The 24,487-nt window shown below is 54.3% G+C and overlaps 5 protein-coding genes across 5 annotated transcripts; 2 read left to right on the top strand and 3 right to left on the bottom strand.

Annotated features, from left to right (window-relative positions):
- The first annotated feature begins 148 nt into the window (after window positions 1-148).
- Window positions 149-5,211, top strand: KVR01_000137 (uncharacterized protein). The gene is made up of 2 exons (XM_044788327.1): window positions 149-2,353; window positions 2,427-5,211. Exons 1-2 carry the CDS (start codon window positions 645-647, stop codon window positions 2,983-2,985), a joined length of 2,268 nt encoding a protein of 755 aa, XP_044650086.1. The 5' UTR covers window positions 149-644; the 3' UTR covers window positions 2,986-5,211.
- On the bottom strand, window positions 3,870-5,138 carry KVR01_000069 (uncharacterized protein; the record flags this gene model as incomplete). Its single annotated transcript, XM_044784456.1, has 1 exon — window positions 3,870-5,138. The coding sequence occupies one exon, from the start codon at window positions 5,136-5,138 to the stop codon at window positions 3,870-3,872; it is 1,269 nt and encodes a 422-aa protein (XP_044650018.1).
- A 1,303-nt stretch (window positions 5,212-6,514) lies between the features above and the next one.
- KVR01_000157 (uncharacterized protein) lies at window positions 6,515-8,296 on the bottom strand (the record flags this gene model as incomplete). The annotated part of the gene is made up of 3 exons (XM_044784599.1): window positions 6,515-7,081; window positions 7,154-8,166; window positions 8,224-8,296. The coding sequence occupies 3 exons, from the start codon at window positions 8,294-8,296 to the stop codon at window positions 6,515-6,517; spliced, it is 1,653 nt and encodes a 550-aa protein (XP_044650106.1).
- Window positions 8,297-18,000: 9,704 nt separating this feature from the next.
- Window positions 18,001-19,353, bottom strand: KVR01_000148 (proteasome core particle subunit beta 2). Its single transcript, XM_044789501.1, has 2 exons — window positions 18,958-19,353; window positions 18,001-18,807 (listed from the first exon to the last, which is right to left on the bottom strand). The coding sequence occupies exons 1-2, from the start codon at window positions 19,081-19,083 to the stop codon at window positions 18,118-18,120; spliced, it is 816 nt and encodes a 271-aa protein (XP_044650097.1). The 5' UTR covers window positions 19,084-19,353; the 3' UTR covers window positions 18,001-18,117.
- Window positions 19,354-19,727: 374 nt separating this feature from the next.
- On the top strand, window positions 19,728-24,279 carry KVR01_000403 (uncharacterized protein; the record flags this gene model as incomplete). Its single annotated transcript, XM_044791358.1, has 2 exons — window positions 19,728-19,766; window positions 19,828-24,279. 2 exons carry the CDS (start codon window positions 19,728-19,730, stop codon window positions 24,277-24,279), a joined length of 4,491 nt encoding a protein of 1,496 aa, XP_044650352.1.
- Window positions 24,280-24,487: the final 208 nt, after the last annotated feature.

Genomic DNA, 24,487 nt, shown 5'->3' with positions numbered 1-24,487 from the left:
TGCTGCTTGCCCACCAGCTGCTTGCCCATCTGCAGGGCGGCGGCGTTGGAGCACGGCCTGCAATCATCCTTTCCGCGGCTCTCTCGACCAGGCCAGATACTTGAACGTCAGGTGGCCGTGCGTTGCACACAGCCCTGTCGTTGTCGCACTCAGCCTTGTCATTGTCTCACTCAGCCCTGTCGTGGCCTCTGGTGGGACGGTCATCGTCCACGGGCCGAAGGCTCGAGAATAATAGCTTTGGGCTCGACAGGGATTTGGCGCCGTGTTGTCACAAGTGTGGGTGGGGTCTTATCGCGATAAAGATCCCCTCCCATGCTGTCTGCCCAGAGGCGGGCCAGATGGGCCATCTCCTGCAACCTCGTCACAGTTGGTCTGTCTGTCTTCTCCATTCCGTACATTACGGCCTCTCGAGCCTGTCTGAGGGCGTCTTGTCCATCATCTTATAGGAGGCTGTCCCTCGCAAGGCCAATCGAGAGGTCACGCCGTGGTATTACAAAGGAGCCTGTCAAAGTGAAGGCCATCCCGTAGGAGGCCCTCCCATGGGAGGATACAAGGCTGTCGGACACCACAGGAGCATGTCTCGGATGAGCTGGCCATCCTCATCACCCGAAAAATAGCTGTTTTTATCCTTGGAAGAACTCAGCATGCCAGCTGCCAATGGCCAGCCAGGCGCGGGCAGGGGCTTCGTTCCAGGATATACGGTCAAGTATCGCGGCTCACAGAAGGCAGAGGATCGGTTCGGATTCGAGTGCCGGGAGGAGATCTCGGACATGCTCCGCGATCATGAGAATGTTCCGTATCCGCAAGGCTTCTCCGGCCAGTGGGACGACTTCCCTCGCGTTGCCAGAGCACGCATGAACCTGACGGCGCTTTCTCAGCACTATGACCTGTATCTTGTGGCATACAAGGGCTTCGTGCAAGTCTACCGCCTCGGTCGAGGTGTCAAGGTCGCGCTGGGGGAGCCCCTCGCGATACTTGACCCAAACATGAGCAAGACTGGAATGTCCACACACGTCGCCGGCGATATCAACCCCCGCTGCGCACACGAGATCAACCACATGGTCGTGGGGGGCCTGGGGGACCAGGAGGTGGTCGTTGTCAGCAGGGACAACGGCGATGTTCAAGCCTGGTACACAGCCACCGTTGCGGAACACATCCAGAGGGTCCAGTGTGCGAGGAGAGGCCGGGCCCAGGCCAGCGGCGGTGGACAACCGGCAGACAAGGTACCACGGCAGCCACACCTGAGGCACTTCTTCTCGGAAAACGTCGGCGCGTCAGCCTGGGGGCTGGCTGTCCACGAGAAATCCCGCTTGATAGCGGTTTCGTCAAACTGCCACGAGGTGACCGTGTTCGCGTTCGCACTGACCAGCCCCAGGGATGCGGTCAAGGTCGGCCATAGATGTGCTTCCAAGTGCGAAGGCCATATCAGACAAACCGAGACGACGGCCAACGAAGCGACACAACAAATCTGCATGCTTAAACAGAGGTTGCAGGCACGGCGGCGGACCTGGAGAATCGTGCTATCCTTTGGGGTAGAGGCGTGCAATATGCCAAGCATTGCATTCTGCGACGATGCCCATGGGAACGCCACCCGGGTTGCTGCCATTGACATAAACGGATATCTCTATGTTGCTGACATCTGGCAAGTTGCTCGGAAACCCATCAGGATACCCCCCCATAATGTGCAGCTCCCGAGCGGCAGGCGGTATAGACAGGTCCGCGGGTGGAACTTGCTAGCTGTCACTGATGCGCAGCTGCTGCCCACCAAAACGGTCCACGCAGCCCTGGGCCTACAACCACACAAGTGTGTCTACAGAGCCAAGACAACTCGTGGTGCTTGGCAGGACACATCGAGATGCATGTCAGAAGTCTGGTACGACGCCGCCTCAAGGCGGCATAAACATCGCATCGCCGCTTACGAGTTTAAGGATTACAGTGAGGACACCGACGGCATCTCCAGGGACACCTTTTCCCTGGTGGATTTCGAGGAACCAGCCACCATCACGCCGCCTCTGTCCGATGATATCTGGCATCCTGTGTACGGCCCCAACGACGGCATCCATCTCGACGAAGCCCACCATGTGGGTCTGGCCATGACGGTAGTGCCCTACTCGGGTGCTCACTTCGCCGAACCTGCCACGCCCGAATTGCTGGTTGAGTTTGCCGGGATCAGAGGCGCGGCAAGGCGAGCACACGGCCTCCATGTGCCCCTCAACATCGGTCAGTTCCGGCAGAACGCTCAGCAGTGGGGTGGCCAAGATCTGTTGCAGGATATCAGTTTTCTGCGATTCAACGAGGAGGACTTTGAGATGCTGTCCCTGGCCGAGACAGACACTGGTGTTGTGTGCCATCAGTAAGCGCCCGATGCCCATGCCTGGTTGTGCTCTGTCCCTCTTGGCATTTCAAGCGGGCACTAACAACTACAGTGTGCTGGACAACGTCAACATGAGCGGCGCTGAGGCTCCGTGGGACATGGCCTTTGGCAAGAGGTGTAGCATGCTCCTCACTATCCCGGAGCTTCATCTTGTGATTGTTGGCTCAATGTGTGGACGCGTCGCACTCGTCACGCTCACAAAGCCTCCACATGCGGACACACATGCGGACAGCGCAACCCCGAGGCGTGCCTTTCGTGTTGATGCCGTACTGCCTTTCCAGGACGAGGAGGAGACTTCTGAGCGCCCCTTTGTCTGTCTGTTGGGTATAGCGGTCTCGCCAATACCCGAGCCCCACTCGCAAGGTATCGAACTGCGGCGGCGCCAGCAGGTGCGGAAGGGACGCACGCGGTGGATTGAGCCGGATTCGCCGAAAAGATGGAGGCTGGTACTCAATTATCAAGACCACACGGTCATGCAGTATGATATCGTCAAACGGGATCAGGGAGAAACGGGCTCCTGGAACAACTTTGCCGGGTCGAGGGTGTACTCGCGCAGGATGCACAAGGCCAAGGGTGGCGACCCAGACGACGACTCGGACTCGTCAGTTTGAAGGGAAGGCTGCTTGGTAGGCCTCAACCCACCATAAATCACCTTCAGTATGACTGTAAAGCATACAACGCACGCAACAGAGCCTTGTAGCTTTCACCACTGTAATACTATATTGTCTTACAGGAGCTCATCCTACAAGAGTTTATTGTATAATAGGTCATTTTATAAGAGGTTCTGCCGTAGTAAGATGTTTCTCCGGGATGTGAGATATATACTAGAGGAGGTTGTGCCATAGGAGGATATCCCGTGAGAGGGACGTGCTATAGGGTCGTGTCCTATGGGAAGCTAGAACAGACACACTGTACACCTACGTAGCAGATACCCGAGCAATTCATAACAGATACACCAGCTACTCTCTAGTCTATCAATCCTCAAGATCTTTGCGGTACTGACCGGTAGATAGGGGGCAGCTTTTACGGTGTAGCCTGCCCAAGTAAAACGTGCCACAGTTGTCTATGATGGTTATTGTTGACTGCAATTTCCACCTTGTACAAATGTAGCCCTGGCAAGATAGACACCGGCCAAAGCTCCAGAGGACACCGGTGCATCCCTTCCACCCCCTTCCCCCCCGGATCCAACAGCTGCCCCGTAAAAGACCGGCCAATCATGAGCGTTTCTATGATTTGCTTTTGCGCCCTCTCCCATGGGATACGAGGTCTTATAAATAAATGCATTTGTGCCCCAAGTTACCAGCCGACTAAAAAACCCAACGCCTCGCGGAACAAAACAACTTGTTGATAGGATGACACCACTCGGAAAAGCTCAACTAGCCAACGTGTAGCCGTTGCAGCAAGCAATGTGCATGCCCTGCCTTGCCGTACCGGCTTGATCCGTCTCTCATGCCTGCGCCACGGCGACCGTGAAGCCCAGCGCGTCGCGGGCGCACTAGGCCCGCATGAGCTCTGACATGTCTCGCATCCGGTAGTCCAGCACCGGCGTCACCCAGTCATCCTCGACGAGCGAGTACGTCTCCTTCTTGTCGTCCTTTGGCTTGCGCGGGTTGATGGCCCAGTAGCCAAAGTCGGCATTGATCTCCTTGAGGTAGCGCAAGAGGTTGACCCAGTAGTTGGCGTCGCCCTGGCCGGGGTGCTGTGGCGCGCCGAACTCGCCGATCCAGACGGGGGCGATGTCGTCCTCGATAAGGTACGCCCAGTTCGCCTGCATGGCCCTGACAAAGGAAGGGTAGGCCCGCCTCGAGAACCGGCCTTCCATGCTGCCCCAGCCGGACCACGCGTACACGTGCGCGCTGTAGACCACCCTCTCCGGGACGTCGAGCCTGACGGGCCGCGAACGCGCCCCGGACAGGTCGTTGCCCGACTCGGTGCCGCCCACGATCATCAGCCAGTCCGGCTTCAGCCTCAGCAGCCTGTTTGCGGCCAGCTCGGCGGCGGTGGCCCACCTGTCCCACGACATGGTGCCCCAGACGCCGCGCACCTCGTTCCGCAGGTCGGCGCCGATGACGTAGGGGTCGTCGAGGAAGCGGGCCATGACGGCCTCCCAGTGTTGTATCCACTCCTCCTCGGTCTGCTTGACGCGGCACAGCGGGCCGAGGTGGTCGTTGGCCCAGCCGGCGTCGCAGGGGTCGGCGCCGCAGCACCAGGTGGCGTGTGTGATGTGGTTGTTGATGATGACGGCGATGCCCTCGTCGGTCAGGGCGCGCACGCAGGCCTCGAAGACGTCCATGGCGCGCAGGCCGACCAGGTCCGGGTTCGCGGTCAGCAGGTGGGGCAGGATGGGCGGGTTGCGGATGACCAGCTCGTCGGCGTAGGGCATCCGCACGCTGTTGAAGCCCAGCTTGCGTATCGTCTTTGCAATGACGGAGCGGTGCTGGACGTCGAGGCCGCCGGGGACGAACAGCTCGTCGGAGGCGCCGTACCAGTTGACGCTGGCCAGCTGGAAGCGGCGGCCATTGGCGTCCACAATGTCGCGGCCCCTGGTGCGCAGGGGCAGGGAGTAGGTGGTGATGCTCGTGTCGGGGGCGGGCGGCACAAGGGGCTGCTGGGCAAAGAGGCGGGCGCCGGGGTCGGGTATCCAGGGCTCGTTGGAGGACGCCTCTGCTCTCCAGAGGAAGTGGAAGAAGCCCCCGAGGAGGAGGACCGAGAGGAGGAGGAACATTCGGGAGGGTTTGGCTTCGAACCACGCTGCTGACCTCATCGAGCTGGATCGGCCGGGTGAGCGGGCTGTGGGTGGTCTTTTTGGTTCGGGACGGGGTCGGACGGGGTCGGACGGGGTCGGACGGGGTCGGACGGGATCTTCTCAAGGGGTGGGCGCATGTGCCATGTCTCTGTCTGTCCGAGGGCAGCGTATGGCGGCGGGAGCGGTGCTGGCCCTCGGCCTTATACTACTACTGGGCAGCACGGCTGGCCGCGGAGAGGGCGCATCTGCGCGCGGGTGAGGCGGAAGAGCAGTGCTCGTGATTTCATGCAACTGGGCCTGCAGGGGTGCTCGAATCCCGAGCAGGGGCTGCTCGACGGAAGGCTCGGTATGGAGATGACTGCCAACCACCGGCGTTGAGAAGGGCACGGAAAGCAGAGGCCAGGTCGGCAGGGTCGGCAGGGTCGGCTGGGACGGACACGAGTTACCTAATCATCTCGGACCTCCCCCCCCCTCCTTAGCTCGCTGCTGAGCTCAGACAGCCAATCCCTGCCTGCGAGCCCCGGCCCCAGCCCATCACTGCGGGTGGGCTCAACATGATCGGTGATCGGGGGAAAAAAAAATGTACAAGTAGTTCAAGTTGGGTATCCTTTTCTAGCGCTTCCTTCTCTCACAGCACGCTCCTCCATCCCTCTCTCCGCCTTACGTGCCCTCGGCCACTTCGGAGCCCGTGGAGCACGCGACCACCCCCAGGGAGGGGGATTGCTACCAGGATTGCTACCAGGATTGATCATCTGCCCGGCACCCCCGCGGTTGTGTCACAATCATTATACGGCAGCACATGGTTCTCTGCCGCCCCTCGCACATATTAATTGCCCGATGCCATCCTCAGATCTGTAGTCCCTTCAGGTCGTCCCTGCTTTGTTGCTCCTAAAAGCGTGACTTTGCTTAACTGATCTCAAGACAGGGACACTCGAGTGTAAGTTTTTGTGGGCGGGAAGGGGGGCGGGGGCGGCATGCCTCCCCCCCCCACACAGTTGCATCCGTTGCATCCTTTCAGTCCTCTGCCCAACATATGTTGTTGCCCGAATCGATGTCGCCATTAACAGATCCACGGCGGCGCCATCCCTCTGTTGCACTGTTACACAGCCGGGTAGAGGCAGATCTCCTTGTGAACCAGCTCATATTGGCGCCAGTAAAATAACTTGAACTTCGATCAAGCGAAATACCCCGTGGCCCGTCGACCAAACCTGCATGCACAGTGCTGAATGACGGTAACGGTGTGTGTGTGTGTGTGTGTGTGTGTGTGTCGTCGAGCTCGCGGGCAAGGCAACCAGGGTTGGGACAGGAATGGTAGAATGTTGCAGTTGCGGGAATGGCAGGCACGTGAGCGCATTGTTTGCGCTCTCGCCCACGCCCTCGCCCGGTCTCTTCTCTCATATCCTGTTCATCCCCAGGGGGTTCATGTCCTGCTGGCCGTAGCTTTGCTGCTGGTGGTGTTGCTGGTGTGCCGTTTGCGGTGGGCTCTGCGAGTACTGGCCCGTTGGCGGTGGGCTTCGCGAGTATTGTCTTGCTGCGGCCGCGTCCCAGCCAGCCTGCGAACCCTGGCCTTCTCGCGTGGGCGGCCTTGGGCTGGAGAAGGACCTCACAGGCGGCTGATACCGTGCCTGGGGTCCAAAATAATCCGGTGTCCGCCGGCCCGAGCTCATTTCGGGGCTGTCAATCGTGGGGCTCGCGGTCGAGGCGAGGTAACTTTTTATTGGAGGATAGATCGGACCCTCTCGAACTGTGTCCGGTGTTACCATTTCGTCCATGTAATTCTTCCCGGAGTCCCGGGATAGCATCTCGTACGAACGTGGGTCTGTATTCATCTTCAAGTCGTCCAGCCTTGCGTCAACTGACACAAACTCGCGCTTGGCGGCAGGGCGGCGGCCCAGGAGGTCCAGCCACGCGGTCACCATTGACCAGCGCCCAAGTAACATGAGCAGCCAGAAACCATTCATCTGCCCCGGTGTCAGCTTGTCTGTGGGTTTCAGGATGGAAGTGAGGGGCGGGTTTTCCTGCGGTGGACGTACAGCCAAGAGCATCAAGACGGCCCCAACGGTAGCCATGTCTACGGCTATAGTGCCGGCCTGGTCTAGGCACTTGTTCTTGTCCCCGTCGTTTATGGTGATGCAGGCAATCCAGGGCAGCGCAATCGAGGGGTCTCGCTTGACGGATTCGATCGTGTTGTCCTGGAACACAAAGACTACGGCGAAGAAGATGACGTCGGCAATGATGATCAGGACGATGGCAATCCCGCGCCATTGGAGCTGGATAACACGGCGGATCCGGCGGTATGCCTGGCGTGGCGTCATGGTGCGGATACTGTTGGAGTAGGAGGGCAGGCCTGCCGAGTTCTCGGTGGTAGCATTGTTGTCAGCCAGGGATGCGAGGTACACCTTGATGCAGTAGCCAAAAGTCGCGAACTGGATGATGATTGTGGCGCCGGCGAGGACAAGCAGGGGGATCCACAGATCTGCGAGGCTGTTCTGGTGGTTGATGTGGCAGGTGGCTCCGAACCGAAACGAGACGCCGCTCAGGGTCAGGGCCAGGATGATGCCGATGGCCGGGAGCCCCCATCCTGCAGCCTGCGAGAACCACATAAAGTTACGGCCGACCACGACCTGCCAGCAAATCTGGAGGTGAAGGGACAGCGCCCTAAGGAAGATCCAGAGCACAGCAGCCCAGCCCCCGATGATGAGGAATGTGCCCGAGGCGGCGCACACGGAGCTCGTCTGCATGTCGTTTGGCGTGATGGCGTCGTAGCACTGCTCGGGCCTTCCCGCCAGGGGGATGACGAAACCGAGGTTCATGGAGACCACGGCGACTGTCAGGCAGATGCTGAGATAGTGGCGGTGCGTCTTCTCGATGGGTAGGAAGGCCCAAGACAGGAGCAAGAACAAGCAGCAAACCGTGCTCGCCACCGCGACCCAATTTGCCGCGGTGCTCATGGGTTCGAAGCTGTCCGGGTAGGCCCACTCTGTCATGGGACAGGGCAGACAGCACGAGATGCCCGTCCGGTTCATACATAACCGGCCCTCGACGACTGCGTGTACAAGTCAGCAAAAGAGCCCCCCAAGACCACAGGGCGAGTCCAGCGTACATCCGCCATCTCCAAACTGCAGCTCGTTGAGGAACACACTGGGGCACGCGAGCTCGCTGACGTTGGTAGTCATGGTGGCTGGTTCGACCGCCTGACGACAGCCGGGGGTGGAGGCTCCGGGCCACACAGACACTTGTGGTTGAGGGCGACGATTTGCCAGGTGGGTTGGCAGGTTCTGTAGATGGCCGAGACTATGTATACTTGGTGATGGGTGGCAAAGGCCGTTCACATAATGGCGGGGCCGGGATATTTCTCGAAAGATGGGTGGGTTCCGAGTCGGCCGGTGCCAAAAAGAGTCGGGAGAGAGCACGAACCCATCATAGAAGAGGTGCTGCGAGGTGGTGGGGGGGGAGGGCAGGGCAGTGGTATTTACGAAGGACGAAAGGCGGATCTGGTGTAAGGGTGGGCGGCGGCGGCGGACGCGGAGGCAGGACGGTAGCTGCAGGCGCAAGGGAGATGACGGTCCCAAGGTTCCCAAGGCTCGCAAGGCCTGCATGCTCACAGGCTGGGGGGCGGGGCAGGGGCCCCGGGTGCGACCGGGGTGCCGCGAGGCCTGCTGCGTAGCAGTGGCCAGACTGGGTGGTGAAGCGGGAAAGAATCTGCATCCCGCGTACCCATTCGACAGGCTCAGCAGGGTCTCGTCGCTCGAAACGGGCAAGGCGGGGCCCCCGCTGGCAGTCTGGCTGGTGGCCGTGGACGGGGGATCCCCAGCTGCCTGGGTGCCTGGGTGCCTGGGTACCTAGGTACATAGTATGTAGTGTAGGACGTCCGCCGTCTGCTGGGGGATGCCAGGATGTAGTGTAGGATGGTCTTGGACAGACATGACCTCACCCAACGTAACAGGACCAACCAACGAACGGTAGTGTCCCACAAAGGGGCTCCAGGCCCCAAGGCCCCCCAGGCCCCCAGGCCCCAAGGCCCAGGCCCTACGCAGTTAGGGCCTCCGGACCGGTCACTGCAGGTCCACGGGGATCGAAGCCAGCTGTGCTGGGCGAGCTAGGGCGTCCTGGGCAGCAGGCACTGTGGAGAAGATGCAATCATGCGAGCCCGGCAGGGGTGACAGAAAGGGCAGTTCGCCTGTCAACCCATGTTCCCGCGAGATATCATTCCTCCCCCCTAACACCACAGCAGGAAGGATCTGCCAAGCCGTGCAAGTTGAGAAGTTGATGGAGGATTGGTTCGTTCCTCCTCCAGGCCGGTGTATACTGAAAAGATCGAAGCGGCTCCTTGGCCTGCTGCCCACTTGGTCACTGGTGTGCTCCTCTTCCTCCCCACTCCCCACTCCCCACTCCGCCCGAGCCACCCGCCTGCCATTTGCGAAATCCTCCGCACTAGTGTGGCCAGTCCTCGTCCACGGCGAGGGCACTGTCCGGAGACGGACCCCTCCTCCATCTGTCATCTGTCATCTGTCAACTGTCAACTGTCAAGCCTCCTCTGCTGCTCTTGAGAGTTGAGGCGCATAACTCGAACCCGCCCCCCGCCCCAGGCTCCGCAGGCTCGACTCGCCCTCCGCCAGCCTTCCATCCCAACTATCCCTCCTCACCTCGACCCATGACCTCACCGTGGAACCGCACAGACATGATCCGGTTTGTGGGGAGGCAACTGCCGAGAGACGAAGAACAAGAATGAGGGTGTGCCCCGGAAAAGCCCCGGTGCAACCCACGAGGAGATGGCTGTGTCCATCTCGGCCGCCCATCTCGGCCGCCCATCTCGGCCGCCCACCTGCCCACGTGCGCTACTCCATCAACAATGTCTCAGCCCTGAACAATGGCCTTTCCCTGGCCGTCTGCTCCACCGGCTGGGCGAGCATCACACTGCCAGAGTGGGCCAATGTTCCCTCGGTGCTCCACAATTCACCGTCTAAGAATATCTTGTACGATAGCCTATGTACTGAGTGTACGTTGGGCACCTCGGCACAGCCCTTTGTGACTGAGGCCATTGCCTATCGGTGCACAGTGAGCCAGCCAGCTGTGCGCCAACCAGCAAACCCCAGCCCTGAAGTGCGCCTTTGCATCCACTCTCCTGGGCATCGCAGCTTGCCAACCACTCAGGACGCAAGAAGACCACCTCTGCGACGTGATAGGCCAATTACAAGAACCTTTTCCCTTCCGCTGAACCAGCCCTCTGTCCAACAACCGTCCCAAATCAAACTCAAACTCAATTCGTGCTCAATCTTGTCCAGATCATCACACAGTACACTACACACTGAGCCGCTGACATCCCCTGGCTTGCCCCCCCTCCAGAAATACACCAAATCCCTGGCCTTGGCCTCCTTTCTGGTTGTAGGATCCCAAGCCTGAGCAGGCTGTCCGCAAAAAGTGCACAATGTGAATCACGTTTAAGGTTAGCAGAGTTCTCGCCTTAGTACATACCTAGGTAGGTAGTTTCCCTATGCGGCCCACACAATCTTTGTTCTAGTATGGAGTACTGCATAAAGGCCTTTGATGAGGCGAGCCTGAAGGTAGGCAAGGTAGGCCAAGACCACTCTAGGACACGCCTTGAACTAGTCCAGGGGCTGTCAGGAAATTGGACATGCCCCATCACACAATTAGGCTTTCTTGGGGTTATATCCCTACACAACCTAATAATATGGGCAGGTAACAAAGGAAGTATCTGAACACCTGTTGCCCTCAACAATATAGCCCACCCATACAGCCTAGGTCCGACGGTTTATGATGTTGCCGTGGGTTCCTGGTGCCACCACCCTAAACAGCCAAAAGTTCGCAACATAATCCACTTATAAGTACAACAAGGCAAATAAAAAAGAACACAAGATAGAAATAAATTAAAACTAACAGTTATGTCACTGAAAACAGGATAGAGAGAGAGAGAGAGAGATGTTTATAGGATGTTGTGACTTTGGTAGTATCTCGCCTTTGGCATCTCGTCAGATGACCAGAGTCTTTGGCGGGGCTTGCCCTGAGGAGACCTAGGATAGCCTCTGCGTAAAAATTTTGTGTCGGCTCGAGGCATGTAGTTGTTGAAGTAGTACGGGTATCGCAGTGTAAGTAGACCCCTAGGCTTCTAGGCAGCAGGCTCGACTTATGGCAATTCTCTGGTCATGTTGAAGATGGTCATGCTATTTTGAGCTGTTGGCCCTGTGATGAGAAACGATAAAAAGGGGTCCCGTTCCGACAGCCCAGGATCCTTGCAGTCTCATTATGTCCAAGTAAGGTTTTAGGTCGCTCTTCGTTCTGTACCCACTTACACGGAGGGAAAAGTCTCGGGATAACACCTGATTGCACATGTTTCAACAAGACGCTGGAAGCAAGACATGTCGATCCTTCCCGCCCTTAGGCTTCGTACCTGATTACCTAGGTAGCTATTGGTGTGTGGCACATCCAACAGGGGCAATACGGCAACCCCGAAAGCAACCTTGCCTTGGGGGCCAAGATGGCTGGATGGCTGGATGTCAGGTTAGTTAACTTAGCAGGCGGGCAGGCTGGCAGGATGGCTTAGGCGGTGGGGCCTTCGAGTTGGACCATTTTCCAGAAAGCCCCTAGAAGCTAAACCATGACCCTTCCTACCAGGGCTGCCAGGCCGCTCCTGAAGGGGGCAAGTACATTGTGCATTGTAGTGGACGAAGGAACGGCATGACCGCATTAGGTACGCTGCCTTCGCCGTCACTTGCTCCTTCTGGCACCGATCCCCGATGCAAGGGCGTGCCGACGGCCGACAGCCTGCTGTTTTGTGTATATCATGCTCCGAAGCGACAGGACGCCTGCTAATGATTGAACGTCGCGGATCATCAGTGATGCGTTGTCATTTCCCGCAACAGATGGTGACCTCTGTGACTCTGGGAGTCACCTACAAACGCTGCACGCAATGCTGCCCTTATCCCGAGGGACGCACTAACATCTGCGTGGCGTCGACGAGGCGTTCCTCATCATAGGACATACACATTGCCGAGCCATCTCCAATTTGCTCCAGCCTGGAAAGTTATGCGGAGATTCTTTAGCAAGCTCGCTGGTATCCGTCACGCCATCCTCGGGGTCACTAGTTCGCCCGAGGCGCTCCAGGGGCCATTGTGTACGAGTCCTCACGTGCTCGGCCAAGGTTTAATCGCGTAGGGAGTTGTTGTCCACGGACTGACTGGTCATCCACATGGCTAGGAGGCTACCAGGTCCAAGTTGTGACCCCATAGGATGGGGCGAGTTCGCCGAGGTTGTCGGCAGCAAATGCCATGGGGTTATCGCCTTCAGCCCTCTGCGGCCCTTGCTGGCGCAACCGCGAAGAAATCCTCGTGGCCTTTCGTTGCGGGGCACAGCGCAGTTGAGGGTGCCTCGCATGTGGACAAACTGAGCTTCTAGACCCCTTCTGTCAGGACCCTTGGCCGTCAGGCTGTCTCTTGGCGAGGACGGTTGAAAACAATATGGGCGCCCCCCACAGGGTTGCGCCGCCTCCGCTAAACTTGTCTCGAAACTCGGTGCCGTCGTGTCTGGCGATGCGTGAGCATCATCAGACGGCTCTGTGTACTGTTAAGTTTCTACTGTGGGCGACCGTGAGTGGGATTGTGCTTGAACAGGGACGAGCAGCGGTCAGAAGGAGGCTAGCAACTGTCTCCAAAGTGGGAGTTGACGGCAGCAAATACGGAGTACGGCACCGCGGGCTCTGGGACGGAGCAGCGGCTGCATCGCGCCGCTGTCATATTTTTGAATGTTGTCGTCGAACGGGTGGGTCAGGTCACCCCGAGCAATTTAGGTCCAATGCCTGCTCAGTGCAAAGGCACTGACCAGTGATCAGGGGCGGGCCACCTATCCCCAGTCGGCTAGATGTCGTCAAGTCCGCCAGCTCTGCCAGTTGCGAGGCCCAAGGTTCATTCAGACCTGCCTCTATACCTAGGCAAGTACCTAGGTGCTGTACATAGCTAGCAGGTGCTATGTACAAGTGCTGTGGATATTGCGATCCGCGGGCTGCTAGCCGGGATACGGAGCACAGGTGTACTATTGTCGATTCAAGATCTGCAGAGCCTTCAGTCACGTTTTCCACCGGGCGACATGGTCATGGCTGCATGGGCACGGCAGGTCATGGTTGCAGTGAATGAGTGACAGCCTGTGATGGCCGAGCTATCGCCGGGCCGTCGATCTCGTCTTTGCTGGGTTGTACCCAAAGGCACCTGCCCGAACAAGACAAACTACTCAGTACCTAGGTACCTAGGTAGGCACTTGGATACTGGCCAAACCACGTTTCTCAGCCGCCGGTGTTCAGACACGTCCCCACGCCAGGCTCCAGTACGAGGCAGGACCCATTACAAGGGCGGCACTGGACGAGACTTTCTACCATTCTCCGAACAAGCTCCCCATCGTAGATCCAGGGGCAGCAAGAACAGCCCTGACAGCATGGTGAACAAGATCGCAGCCACTGCTCAGGAGCTAGGTACCCTGCCACTTATCATTATGGTTCCACATGGGTAAGTACTTATTGGGCAGGCCAGGCCCAGGGACTCTGCTCATGGTCATTTTTAACACCCAACTACCCAGGTATCTAGGTCCTTTCAGTCGAGGCCATATAGAGGCTCGGCTCAATGCAGCGTGACAGCCTTTGCATCTGCTGTAGGCCCAGCAGGGGCAATTTGTCGGTGCCGTCAGCCTCTCAGCTTCCCAAGAGACTGGTACACTCATTCACCTGCAAATTGGACAGCGGCTCCACACTGCATGATTACTTGGTAGCTCCTCGGGTACTCAAGTGTGGTGTTTCGGAAAATCTCAAGACGGGGTTCGATTGGTCCTGATTGGACCCAGGCACCCCTGCGCAGGCCCACTGCAGTCCAGTAGTACTGCATAGAATCACTTCCCAAGATATCCTCAGCGCGAAGTGCTAACTATGAAGGGAATCGGCCCGCAGGTGGACGGCTTGTGGGGTCCCTAGCATAGCACTTGCAAGGGTTTTTCTCCAGCTCAAGATGCTGGCCAAGACGGTCCACAGAATGCCTCTTTTCCATCAGCCCTCCCAAGAGCATCGATCCCGCACGTTCTGCGTAGAAGCACGGAGGCGGTGGCCCAACAACATTGAAATCTGCCTGCACTGTATGACACAGGCATCGGTCCATGTTCGCCCTGGTCTCAAAGCTGTGAGAGGGGGGGCATCACGGGAAGGCCACCACACTGTTCCTGCTTCCCAAGAACATCGTTCCTGGCTGCAGCTGACCGCAGGCGTCTTGTTGGCGCCATTGACCACTCATGTGCCAATCTCCCCTGCTGCGCCTCGCATTATCCCTCGTGCCTGAGGCATGTTGCAAGCAATCTCATCGGTCTTTCCTCTGGCTGTTTCCGGGCTGCTGGTCTGTACTGCACCGGGTCCCGAGCTTTCGCGGGTATTTTCTCACTGTTATACTCGGGTCAATATCTATTCTGGTACCAGGGTATTTGCCTTCTCGGACCGCCTCGAGAGCTCGGTTAAGCAGACGAGATAGATTACTGGAGGGCAAGTCGGTCGATTCTCCGTCTCAAGAAATCAGATTTCAGCTGCCAGGAGCCCCTTAATGCCTAAGTAGCCTGCTTCTTGAACGACAAGAAATGATATGAAACAAAACTCTTTGACGAAGTCTGTGTCAACTTTCGGCCTTTTCTTTAGACTCCAGCATCATGCCACCTGACGGTCAAGCAGTGCTCAGCGTCCAGGGAATCCACAAATATCATCACAACATTCTATATGGCTGTGCCGTCACCCCTGAAGATCCTCTTGTGGTTGATGCCTAGCGGCTAGGTCACAGCTAGAGGGCGGTTGACCCTCGTGGGGGTAATGCAGGTACTCTGCAGCTACAAGTTATCCTTGATTGAAGGCATCCTGGCCTCCGCATCAGTTCAAGCAAATTTGACGAGTGTGGCTGATCTTGAATGTGCTTCCTCAATAATGTGTTATACCTATGAAGGGGCTCAATCCTCCAATGACCTATAGTAGGCCTTAAAAAGTCTTATACAATTTAAATATCCATACTATACCTCTATTCTAATTATTTAACTTTAATTAATTATAACTTTATAAAAGATTTTATTTAAATTAATTAACTTATATAAAAATAATTATAAGAAGTTATAAATTAATATTTTATATAAAAACTATATATATAATATATTATATTTATTTTTTACTTTAATAACTTAATAATTATATTAATTTTACTCTAATTTATTAATTACTATATACTCTTTATATATTAATTAAAATAGGTTATATTAATATTATTTTTATTAATTTTATAAATTTAAATATTATTTATAGATTTTTATTTTAAAAACTTTTATATATTTTTAATAGAATTTAAATTAAATAATTATAGAGTTTAATCTATTAAAAACATTTTATATATTAATAAAAAGTTTATATTACTTTTATAGTATAAATTATAATATTATTTTATTAAAAGTTATATAATTTATTATAATTATAAAAAACCTTTTATAAAACCTTTAAATATAACTTTTATATATACTTATTATATCTTATTATTAAATCCTTCTTTATTATTATAAAATTACTTTAATTATTTTTTAAATAGTATTTTATATTATTATTAAAATTATAAGCTTTATATAGTTCTTTAAATTAATTAATTCCTTTTATATTATTAATTAAAAAACTTTAAACTTATTTTAAAAATTTAAAAGGTTATTTTATATATTATATTTATTAAAGAAAATTACTTAAAAATTAGTATAAATAGAGATTTAATATAATATAATATTTAAAGTTAAACTTTAATTAATTAAAATCTTAATATTAAATTTTTATTTAATAATAGTAAAACTTTTATCTTCCTTTAATAAAAGTATTTAATATATAGTTTATTAATAATTAATATAAACTAACTTTAAAGTTATAAAAATTATATTATTATAAGTAATAATATTAAACTTTTTAAACTTTATTATATAATAAATAACTTTTTAAAAATTAAATACTTTAATTAATATAATCTTTATTTATTAAAATATTTTAAATAATTAAATTTAAACTTTAAAGTAATATATTACTTAATTACTTATTCCTTTTATTTATAATAGATTATTAATAGTAATATATATACCTTTTAAAATATAATATTAATTAGTTTATTATTATTTATAAAAATTAAAATAATAAATCTTTAAACTAAAAATAATTTATAAGAATACTCTTAATTTCCTAATATCTTTTATAAAAATAATAGATTTTTAAACTTTATAGTAATTATAGGAGAGAAGTTTTTAATTATAGGTAGGTATTATAGTTGATGTATTTTATATAGGTGGGTATGTGATTTGTATAAGACTTTTTGAGGCCCACTGTACTCTTGGTATCTTGGCAGTTGGCTATGTCCTTTCTCAAAGATGGTGGTCATGTCCACTGAGATATGTGTTTTCACCTCTTACGACAATGATTTAAAGATAAAGCCGGGTCAGACCTATTCTAACAGCTAAAAACAGACAACTAGAAAGCAACCGTGACGAACAAAATGGTCGACCGAGTAGCTCCATTTACAGCATGACAGAGTCTAGACTCCGATAATGACTTTGGTGAAGTGTTGGCCATTGAAATATTTCATGTTCGGACGTTGCCTCGGCCACGCAACATTCCAGACACGAAGGGCCAGAAACTCAGAAACGGTGTGGACACGAGGCAATTCCCATGAACAAAGAGTTCACTGATGCTTCTTCTATACAGTCTAAGAAAAAGGAAATGGATACAGGACAGCAGCCGGATTACAATGTGAAACGGGTGAGCTTGTGTGATTTGATCCGAAAGTTCTGCTGCGTCAAAGTTCAAAAAGACTTCCTCTGATATTACATGGGTTGCTGTTTTATTCTGATCACCGTGGTAGGTTTAACGTGGAGCAGCCTTGGTGGGCAACAGTTGCTACTCGCCAAAATTCGGAATAAGAAGTCGCACTGCCACCAAAAAGGATACATAGAGAAACTGATCACGCCCCAATTGCCGTTGGTGAAGGCAGACGTCGGCCATTGGGTAATCTCATGAGCATATATCTGCTCCTGAGTAGAAGTCGGTCTCGTCACGTAGCCGCCAGCATTCTACAAACTTAACTCGAGAACACAATGCTTTGACATCATAAGGCAGACGTTTTTCGGTGCTGTTTTAATGCTGCTGTGTGGACATTGATTCCCAATAATGGCTATTTCTCTCGACTTTGTATTGCTCATCTGTCGCAGGCGCTCGTGCTCGGCCTCGGATGCCCCTCGGTTTGACTTCTTGGGCCGAGATAGGAGATTGACACGCTCGTATGTTCTCCGGTTACTTTGCATACAATATCCATGATTATACCCGTGAGGCTGAATGTATGTCTGGCAAATTGGACATTTTAGACCTTTGGAGCCTACTGAGCCTTCACACGGACAATGTGTGTAGCACCATCCTCACATTTGCCCTGCATGACCACACGCTGCAGTTTCTCGTGCCTCTGAATATTCGAAATCGAATTTATTCATCTTCGATCATGGTCGTGGTGCTCCTGGGCACAGTCGAAGCCGCCGGCTTTACTCAGACACAGACACTCGGCATGGCTTCAAAGTTCGATTCCAATGTGTACTCTCAGCCTGCTCTAAGGCAGGTTGCTCGAACGAAGGTATCTGGGATAAAGGGATAAAAATGCATCATAATGGATCCGGTCCGGGACCCTCGACACTTAGCCATCATGCTCATCACAGCTTGCCCTTGAGGTTAGCTTCCTCGATTGGGCGATGATCGAGACAGCAATCGAATCAGGACACTTGAACCCACTTGTAGGTATCCCAAGCAAACATGGAATCCATCACTCAAAAGACGCGCGAAATGCGGCTAACGTTCCATCTCAAAATGCATTGCTCTATTTCATTTGTTGGTACAGACCAGGCCTCGTAACATGCCGAGCACATTCAGTGTCGCCGTTCCCCTCCCTAGAGACGCGCACCCATTGTATGTCTATGTGTCCACGTCCATCTTCTCGCTCTCCGCAGAGACCTCATGCACATCTACAAATTTCAAGATCTCATCCTTCTTGATGATCTTCTCGTTCAGCACCGCCGTCGTACCCCTGGGGAACTTGTACGACTTGAGTTTCTGGCTCCTCTCGTTGGGCTTCACATAGCCTCGGTGAAGTGTTGTCTTGTCCGCCGTGATTACCGCGACATCGACGTTGCTTCCAGACCCTAGGTCGTTAAAGATACCAGCCTGTATAGCCTGGCTGCAGAGCTCCATCGCCTCCTCCTTGGTCAAGCTGGCTTTCCAAGAACTCTCAAACACACTCATTGCAGCCAGCGATCCAGATCCCATGGTCACGTAGGGCAGCTTGTCGGTGCTGCCGTGCGCGTGGACGGTGAACAAGTGGGTGCCGGTCGGGTCGACACCCGCCACGACGAGGTAGGCACCGATGTAGCCTTGGTATCGGAAGAGGTGCTGCTTTAGCATGGTCATGCAGGTGACAACACGCGGCTTGCGACCCGTAGAGAGGGAGTGCAGTTCGAGGTTCGAGGAGATGATAGCGGTTGTGAACTCGGTGTCTGCCGCGGTACCGGCACCGGCGCACCAGATCTGAGGGGCAATGTAGTGCAGCTTCTCGCAGTTCTTGTCAGCCACGATGGGCCCGGAGGTGGCTCGAGTATCAGCTGCGATCTGTTGGTCCGCAGATTAGTCTCGACACTGACAGCTAGACTGACACCGCAGAAGCACGGCTTGATATCGGGTTCAGCGCACGGCGGGAGCCACACGTCAGGGAAGACAAGAAGATTAGGCTCGGGAGCTCTGAAGCTGAGATGCACATACCACGACACCTCCATCAAATATGCAACCCACGATGGTGGTTCCTGTGCTGGTGGCCTTGGGCAGTGGGACGCCTCGCGCGTGGAGCGCCGCGTTGCGGTTGTAGTTGGAGAAGTCGAACCCTGGCATGATGGCGGCAGTCTAGGTCAGTTGTGAGGCCGTGTTTTTGAAAAGGACAACGAGAGCCTTGGGGTGATCAGGACGTGTCGCTGAGGCTCAGTAGGTGGAAGACGATGGGTGTCGTGATGTGCGGGAACGAGGTGGTCGGTGCCGTTTGTCGAGTGCAAGGCAGAGGGTGTGAGAGAGACGGAGCTGATGGGGCCTGCCTCGCGGGATGACGAGGCTAGGAGCTGCCTTCCAAGCAAGCTGCCTTCAAAGCACCCCCAGACCACGACTGCCCTAGCTTCGACTATCCCTGTCACACCGGTTGGGTCTGGTTGGCCCAAGCTCGGAGGAGCTAGGTGGGTATGGAGCAACAGGCAGGGTTTCTTTTTCGGCAGGCAGCGTCGCGATCTTCAAGTGACAATCGACCTGGATCCATACCACCAGCATTTCTCTTTGTCTTCTCTGGTCCTGCCCATTCCCTAAACCCCCTTCCGGTCGCCATCGATCTTGAATTTTCAGCTTATTTCTATCCAAGCGCATCCCGAAAGCCCCCTTGCAACGCCCCTGCAACGGAATTCCCCATTGCGCGTCTGCAATTCCATGCTCAGACCCCAAGAAGGGACTCGTTTGCCTGGACCCGTCGCGACGGCCAAACGGCAATCGACAAGATGGAAGAGGGCCCGACACTTGAAGTGATCCAGACAGAGGTAAAATACCATGTGTACACCCGGTGGGATGCCCACTAATCATTGGCCTGACGTGTGATAGACTCTTGGATTCCTCGCTATCGCCGGCGACGCGAAGGTCCAGTTGACTCCACCATGGTCTGCCGTGCCCGCGCCGACTGCATCCCTCCTCAGCATTGCATCCAGAAAGGGCCTTGTTGCTGCCGCCGGCCCCGATGCTATACATCTCTCCTCGACAGAATCGGTGCGCAGGGCCTTCTCGGCTGACAAGACCGGTAACACTGAGTTTAGGGCATTCGAGCCCCAAGTCAAGATATCGATGCCCATGCGTATATCGCACCTCGCATTCACCCCAGATGAGAATTACCTGATACTCTCTGCCGAGCAGGGTGGGGGGCTAGCTGTCTATGAGACGCAGGCACTACTACAAGGATCTTCGCAGGCCGCCTTTGAGATATCCACCAGCGGGGAAAGCGTCAGGGCCCTGGTACCGAATCCCATGCCCGAGCTGGCGGAATTCTGTGCCGTTGTGACCACCCAAGGCAATCTCTTAATGGCAAATTTGAAGGACAAATCGCTTGTCAGCGGCCCAAACGGTCCTGTCATTCGGAGCCAGGTTGCTTGCTGTGCGTGGAGCACCAAGGGCAAACAGCTGGTTGCGGGAATGTCTGATGGTTCCGTGGCCCAGATGACTCCTGACGGTGCGGAGAAGGCACAAATTCACAAACCAGACGCCTTCGGAGATGTACATGTGTCCTCGATATCTTGGCTAGAAAACCATCTCTTCCTCGTCATCTACACGGAAAACTCGGGCGAACCGCCCGCCTCGGAATTTTGCATCGTTACGCGGCATGCGTCATCTGGCCAGTCACCCTCGTTCGATTACCGAAAATTGGCCGACCCCGTCCTTCCCTTTGCAAATGAGAAGGCGCCGCATCACACTGTATTGCGTTTGCGAGACTACCCACCAAACATCCAGGACATGCTTGTTGTCGCATCCACAGCCCATGACGGGCTTGGGCTGCTCACAAGATCTAAGGCGCCATTGGCCAGTGACGTGCCTGCAGAAGCCATCACTAATGTCTTCACAACGACCGAGTTCACGGATGACTCCAAGAGGGCAGAGGTGCCGTCAGATCCCACGGAATACACCCCCACCTACCCAATCGGAGTCTCGCTGGACCTGTCAAGCAAGGAGAGTGTGTACAGGCCGATACCCCAAGATGAAGAGTATGAACGGTCGCCAGGACCGCTCCCCGCACTCTGGGCACTCAACCACAGCGGTGTTCTTTCTGCCTGGTGGGTAGTGTACAACGATGCCATCCGAGAGGGTCAGACTTACCCCGGCATGGCTGTTGCTGAAGGTCAGTCTTCAGCGCAACCTGCCGCATCGTCCGCCGAGCCATCAGCTATTGGCTCGCAGGCAGTAAGCTCCCCTTTCGGTGGATCGTCTGCCCTTGCCACGGCCGCGCCTGCTCTGGCTCAGCCGACCGGAGCGTTTAATCCCTTCGGAACAGCGGCACCAGCTTCTTCCACCCCTACATTTGGAGCACCATCGTTTGGGGCTCCAAGTGCACTGGGAGCTCAGCCAGCTGCGGCGTTCGGGCAAGCCGGCGGGCTAGGAACAAAGGTTTCACCATGGGCTAAGTCCTCAGCGGGTGGGGCTGCCCCATCCTTTGGTTCCCCTGGATTCTCCAGCTCCGCAGCGCCCTCGACCGGGGTTTCTTCAGGTGGTAAGGTCTTTGGTAGTGCGGCATCGACGACTTCTTCCACGGTTGGTGGCTTCGCTTCATTCGCCAGCAAGGGCGGCTTCGCGTCTCTGGGAGGTGAGAGCGGTGGGGGCAGCATCTTTTCTAAGCCCTCGTCATCCTCAAGCCCGTTTGGTGCAAGTACGGTTGGCCAGAGCGTCTTTGGTAGCGGTGGGGGTGCGTTCGGGAGTGGCGCAAGTGTCTTTGGGTCACATGAGACGAATAACAGCACTTCCTTCCCTCCCTCGACCTCGAGCCCGAAAGAAGACTCCGGTCTCGGCTCCGCGCCATTCGTGCTGGGAACGACTTTTAAAGCAGATCCTGTTTCGGCCAACGACAATGAGAAACCCGGCGGCAAGGGAGGGTTTGGACTGGGAGGTTTTGGTTCGTCACTGGATGATGCTGCATCAAAATCAACTCATCCAGATAACTCGCCCAAAGACGAGGACATGGATGCTCAGACCACTCCGGCTGAGCAGGAAAAGCCCAAGCAGTCCCTGTTTGGAAATTTCCAACCAGAGAAGCCGCAAACATTGTTTGGTGGGCAGTCTCGAGAATCTACCACACCCACGTCGACGCCGGCACCATCTAAGTTCTTCTCAACGGACTCATCGGCTTCGAGACCTAATCCGTTTTCTGGCCAGGCCAGTGCGAGCAGTCCTTTTGGATCTGCGTCTGTCAAGCCCGGCCTTTTCGGACCCAACAACGACGCAAGCAAACCAAAACAATTGCCACAGTCTTTTGCACTGGAGTCTGGCAACAAAGACAATCCATTCGCGTCAACTTCTCAAACATTGCCAAAACAGAAGGTAGAAACCACAGAAGATGCAGGAGACGTGCCCCTGCCCCCGGAATCAACAAGTAAGGCCGTATACCCATTTGGAGATTCTTCGTCTTCTTCTACGGTTTCCGCTAAATCTGCAGAAGGTCATAAGAGGGCTGATGTCAAGACTCCCGAATTTGTCAAAGATGTGCCACTACCGCCTGATTCCTCAAGCGGATTCAAGGAGACATCAGAGGATACCGACGGATCCTCAGCCGCCCTGTCAGATCAAGAAACTCCTATCGTAAAGGAACCACCCCTGCCACCCATTTCCACGAAATCGAGGTCTGAGGTTACAGCATCCCTGTTCAGTTCAAAACAGACTTCGGGGGCTTCCGGTGGCTCTGATAGTGTCGAGTCCAGTTCACAGCACAATGGGGACCGGAGCGATGCTGAGGGAGCTGCCGGCGAAGACGAGGATGAAGAGGGCGGGTGTGAAAGCGAGGGAAGCGGTATTGACGTCGCGAAGGATTTCAGTCCCAATTCGACCGGGGCCGGGCAAGACCAGGGCACCACACCCCAGAGTTCTTTCAGCGGTATGGGTGGAAGTGCGTTCTCGATGGTCTCTAGGGCTGAAGCGCCACAGCAGCCGCGCCCCTCCCTGTTTGGTGAAATCAACCGAAACGCACCGGTATTTTCGAATCCTGTGCCCACAAGTCCACGCTCCCCGAGCCCCGTCAGGGGAGCAGTGCCGCCGCGGATGTTCCCAGCCGACGGCTCGCGGTCAGTCAGTGCTCCCGGAATGGCTTCACATATCTTGGCAGGCTCTAGGCCTAGCAGCTCTGGACACAGCGCCAAAACGATTAGCACAAGATTGCAGCCCCAGGAGGACCCCAATGTTGTGTTGCAAAGGCAGGCAAAGCAGAAGCAGGCCGAGCAAGACATACGGAGCCTGGAGGACGATGAATTCGAGCACGTGCAGAATTTGCTCGACACCGATGTTCCACCTTCCCTGGATATTGGAGAGTTCAACGCCTTCAACAGCGTCACCGCAGACCATCATGCGTCGACTGTAGCCGCGCAGGTAGAGGCTTTGTATCGCGATATCAACGGCATGCTGGTGACCTTGGGCCTCAATGCTCGAGCCTTGAAAGCCTTTATTAAAGGGCATGAGCAGCATCGGGACAACAACACCGAGAATGACCTCGCCGATCCTGACGGTTGGGTCCTATGCGAGGCCGAAGATCTCAGTCATATTCTCGATGACCACCTAGCTCCCAAGTTGGAAGACGGCCGTCTACAGGACGTCGACGACACCTGGGACATGTGTCAGGGTCTCGTCCAGGAGATGCCTAAGCTCCGCGCAAAACATCAAGATGTCAAGCGCATTCTGGGAAGTGTCCTGGACCCTGACCAAGCCGCCGCACATCGATCCATGCCTCTCAATGCCGAGCAAGCGGCGCAACAGACGGAGCTCCGCCAGTCATACGCCCGGCTAATCAGGCTTATGGCGGACGCCGAAGGCGCCCTGACGATGCTCAAGACGAAGCTAGCTTCATTGGGCAATTCTTCTGGCAAGCCCGCCGCTGTGCCGACCGTCGACGCCGTCATGCGAACTATCACAAAGATGACCTCGGCGGCGGAGAAGCGCAGCGGCGACCTCGACGTGCTGGAGAGTCAAATGCGCAAGTTGCGTTTCACCAACTCGATCGGGCCTCCGAGTCGCGAAGGATCTCCTTTGATGACACCGCCTTCTAATAAAAGGCAGTCTCTTCTTATGAGCTCGGCCACCCAGTTCACGCCCTCACCGCGAAAGAGCCTGATGAGCTCGGTCGGGTCGCTCAACGGCAGTGTGCAGGCCACCCCGGCGCCGTCGCCACGAAAGAAGATGAGCGGATTCACAGATGAGGACAGAGATGTGATCAGAGGGAAGATGCAGAAGCGACAGGCCGTATTGGATCGCTTGCGCAGTAAATTGATGGAAAATGGACCTAAGGTGTCGAGGTACGAGGGTGGGAATTGAGAGCAGGCCAGGCTGGAAGTGCAAACCTTTTACGGGACCCGTTGGCGTTGAATTGTATTGCAGTAGCAGGAAACATGTTTTATGAGTGCCCGCCGGTGAGGGGATGACTGCCGGCTCAGTGCATGAGTTGTTGGGTGATGGGCTGACTAGGACTAGGATGGCCCGGCGCCTTTTGCAAAAATCGAGGCGTATTTGAAGACTATCTAGG

The sequence above is a fragment of the Diaporthe batatas genome (assembly GCF_019321695.1).
Source record: "Diaporthe batatas strain CRI 302-4 chromosome Unknown Contig00001, whole genome shotgun sequence".
NCBI lineage: Eukaryota > Fungi > Ascomycota > Sordariomycetes > Diaporthales > Diaporthaceae > Diaporthe > Diaporthe batatas.
The sequence above is the reverse complement of the archived record's forward strand: the minus strand, read 5'-3'. Positions and strand labels throughout refer to the sequence as shown.

Coding starts and splice junctions, on each gene's coding strand:
- KVR01_000137 (XM_044788327.1), top strand. CDS start 645: ATGCCAGCTGCCAATGGCCAGCCAGGCGCGGGCAGGGGCTTCGTTCCA. Junction 2,354..2,426: donor ACTGGTGTTGTGTGCCATCA/GTAAGCGCCCGA, acceptor TAACAACTACAG/TGTGCTGGACAACGTCAACA.
- KVR01_000148 (XM_044789501.1), bottom strand. CDS start 19,083: ATGCCAGGGTTCGACTTCTCCAACTACAACCGCAACGCGGCGCTCCAC. Junction 18,808..18,957: donor TATTTGATGGAGGTGTCGTG/GTATGTGCATCT, acceptor GCGGACCAACAG/ATCGCAGCTGATACTCGAGC.